Source organism: Aptenodytes forsteri, unplaced genomic scaffold, assembly GCF_000699145.1.
Source record: "Aptenodytes forsteri isolate BGI_AS27 unplaced genomic scaffold, ASM69914v1 Scaffold422, whole genome shotgun sequence".
Taxonomy (NCBI): Eukaryota; Metazoa; Chordata; class Aves; order Sphenisciformes; family Spheniscidae; genus Aptenodytes; species Aptenodytes forsteri.
The window spans coordinates 728,404-730,242 of NW_008795687.1; the positions used below are offsets into that span (position 1 = coordinate 728,404).

At 67.4% G+C, this 1,839-nt stretch overlaps 1 protein-coding gene across 1 annotated transcript in view; it reads left to right on the forward strand.

Moving 5' to 3' along the window:
- Window positions 1–1,676, forward strand: part of CCM2L (CCM2 like scaffolding protein) — a 4,166-nt gene extending 2,490 nt beyond the window's left edge. Inside the window, exons 4-8 of the mRNA XM_009282786.2 lie at window positions 6–149; window positions 283–346; window positions 546–693; window positions 869–1,007; window positions 1,251–1,676. Coding sequence (XP_009281061.1) covers window positions 6–149; window positions 283–346; window positions 546–693; window positions 869–1,007; window positions 1,251–1,528 — 773 coding nt within the window. The 3' untranslated portion in view covers window positions 1,529–1,676. The remainder of the gene's footprint in view (window positions 1–5; window positions 150–282; window positions 347–545; window positions 694–868; window positions 1,008–1,250) is intronic.
- The last annotated feature ends 163 nt before the right edge of the window (window positions 1,677–1,839 follow it).

Below are 1,839 nucleotides of genomic sequence, written 5' to 3' on the forward strand. Positions count from 1 at the left end.
CCTTCCACTCCAGGATGCCGCCGAGGAGTCCTGTGCGCTCATCTGCCAGGTCTTCCAGATCATCTACGGGGACCAGAGCATCGAGTGTGTGGACCGTGCCGGATACCACTACACCTCCACGCCCACGCGGCCCTGGCTCTCCAGCAGGAGTGAGTGGCCGGGGACAGGCATGGGGTTGCCGAGCAGGGCGGCACGGGGCTGAGGGCAGGGGTGCGCGGGCACAGCACGGGGGGCAGGTGCCCCGGCAGAGGCTTGGCCCCACTCTCAGACCTCCGTCCACAGGGGAGAGCTGCCGCACGGACGGGACGTACGGCTACGACGCCGACTTCAGCTGCTGCAGCTCCTTGTGAGTCTGGCTCCTCCCAAGGTGCCCCTGCCCCAGGGTGGGTGCCCCTGCACCGGAGTGGGTCCCCCTGCCTCAGGGTGGGTGCCTGTCCTGGCTGCAGAGATGCCCCAGCCCTGCCCGATGGCCAGTGCTCTGCAGCGAGGGGGGCAGGCGGGCACACGAGGGGTGCCGGGACCCGCTGACCCCCGTCCTCCTGCAGCAACGGCTCCCATGAGACCTTCGAAGCCTATTACAGCGGTGCCTCCTCACCCTCCTTCCACCGATCCCACCACAGCCTGGCCACTGCCTGCAGCGGCAGCGACCAGAGCGGCACGGGGCTGGAGCAGCTGCAGGACTACATGGTGACGGTGCGGGCATGGGGACAGGCGAGGGGCCCTGCTCGGTGCCAGCGGCTGGGGAGGGGGGGCGGTGGGCAGGTCTGAGCCCCCCACACTGGGGAGCAGCTGGCGGGGTGCAGAGGGGGGGGCCGGGGCTGTGCACTCCTGCTGTCCCCAGCCCCGACCCATCCCCATGTCCCCGCAGCTGCGCAACAAGCTGTCACCGCAGGAGATCCAGCAGTTCGCTCTCCTGCTCCGCGAGTACCGCCTGGGCACGCCGGTGCGGGAGTACTGCGCCGAGCTCCTGCGCCTCTACGGGGACCGCAGGAAATTCCTCCTCCTGGGTGAGTGTCTGGGCTCCCGCTGCAGCCACCCTGTGTCACCATGTCACCCTAGTGATGTCTGTGCATTGCTTGGGGACGGGGTGCTGGTGCTGGGTGTGCTCCGGGGGGTGTTGGTACCTCGCTGCTTGCAGGGGACAGGATGGGATGAGCCCCCTGCAAGCAGCCGGTGGGGCTGGCTGGCATCGCACCCCAGCGCTGCCCACCCGGGCAGGGTCACCCTCAGGCTCACGGTGCCCATGGCAGGAATGAGGCCCTTCATCCCCGATCAAGACATCGGGTACTTTGAGACCTTCCTGGAGAGCATCGGCATCCGGGAGGGCGGGATCCTCACCGACAGCTTCGGCCGCATCAAGCGCAGCATGAGTAACACGTCGGCCTCGGCCGTGCGCAGCTACGACAGCTGGTCCCTGCGCTCCGAGTCCGAGTCCTTCAACCGCATGATCACGGACATCACCCATGACATCGAGGCACTGGCGCAGGATGAGGAAGAGGAGGAGGAGGAAGAGGACAACTACCTGTGAGGGAGTGCTGAAACCCAGCGGTCCCCTCCCTGCTCGCCAGTGCGGTGCTGCACCTCCAAGTCCAGACTTGCCAGGTTCCCAGCTCTGCTCCAGTGCCTGGAAGGGGGGACATTGTCTCCCCCCTTTGTCACTGCAGGAGGGGACAGGGGCTCTGCACCGCCCTGGCAGCTCTCGGCAGGGCTGACGGCATCGCGGGGCAGCTGTAGCGGTGGGGGAGCCCTCAGCCAGCAATGCCATGTGCTGTAATTTCTGCGGATTGCAATTAAACGCCGGGGCTGGGAGTGGAGCAGGTTCTTCCCTGGGGAAAGGCC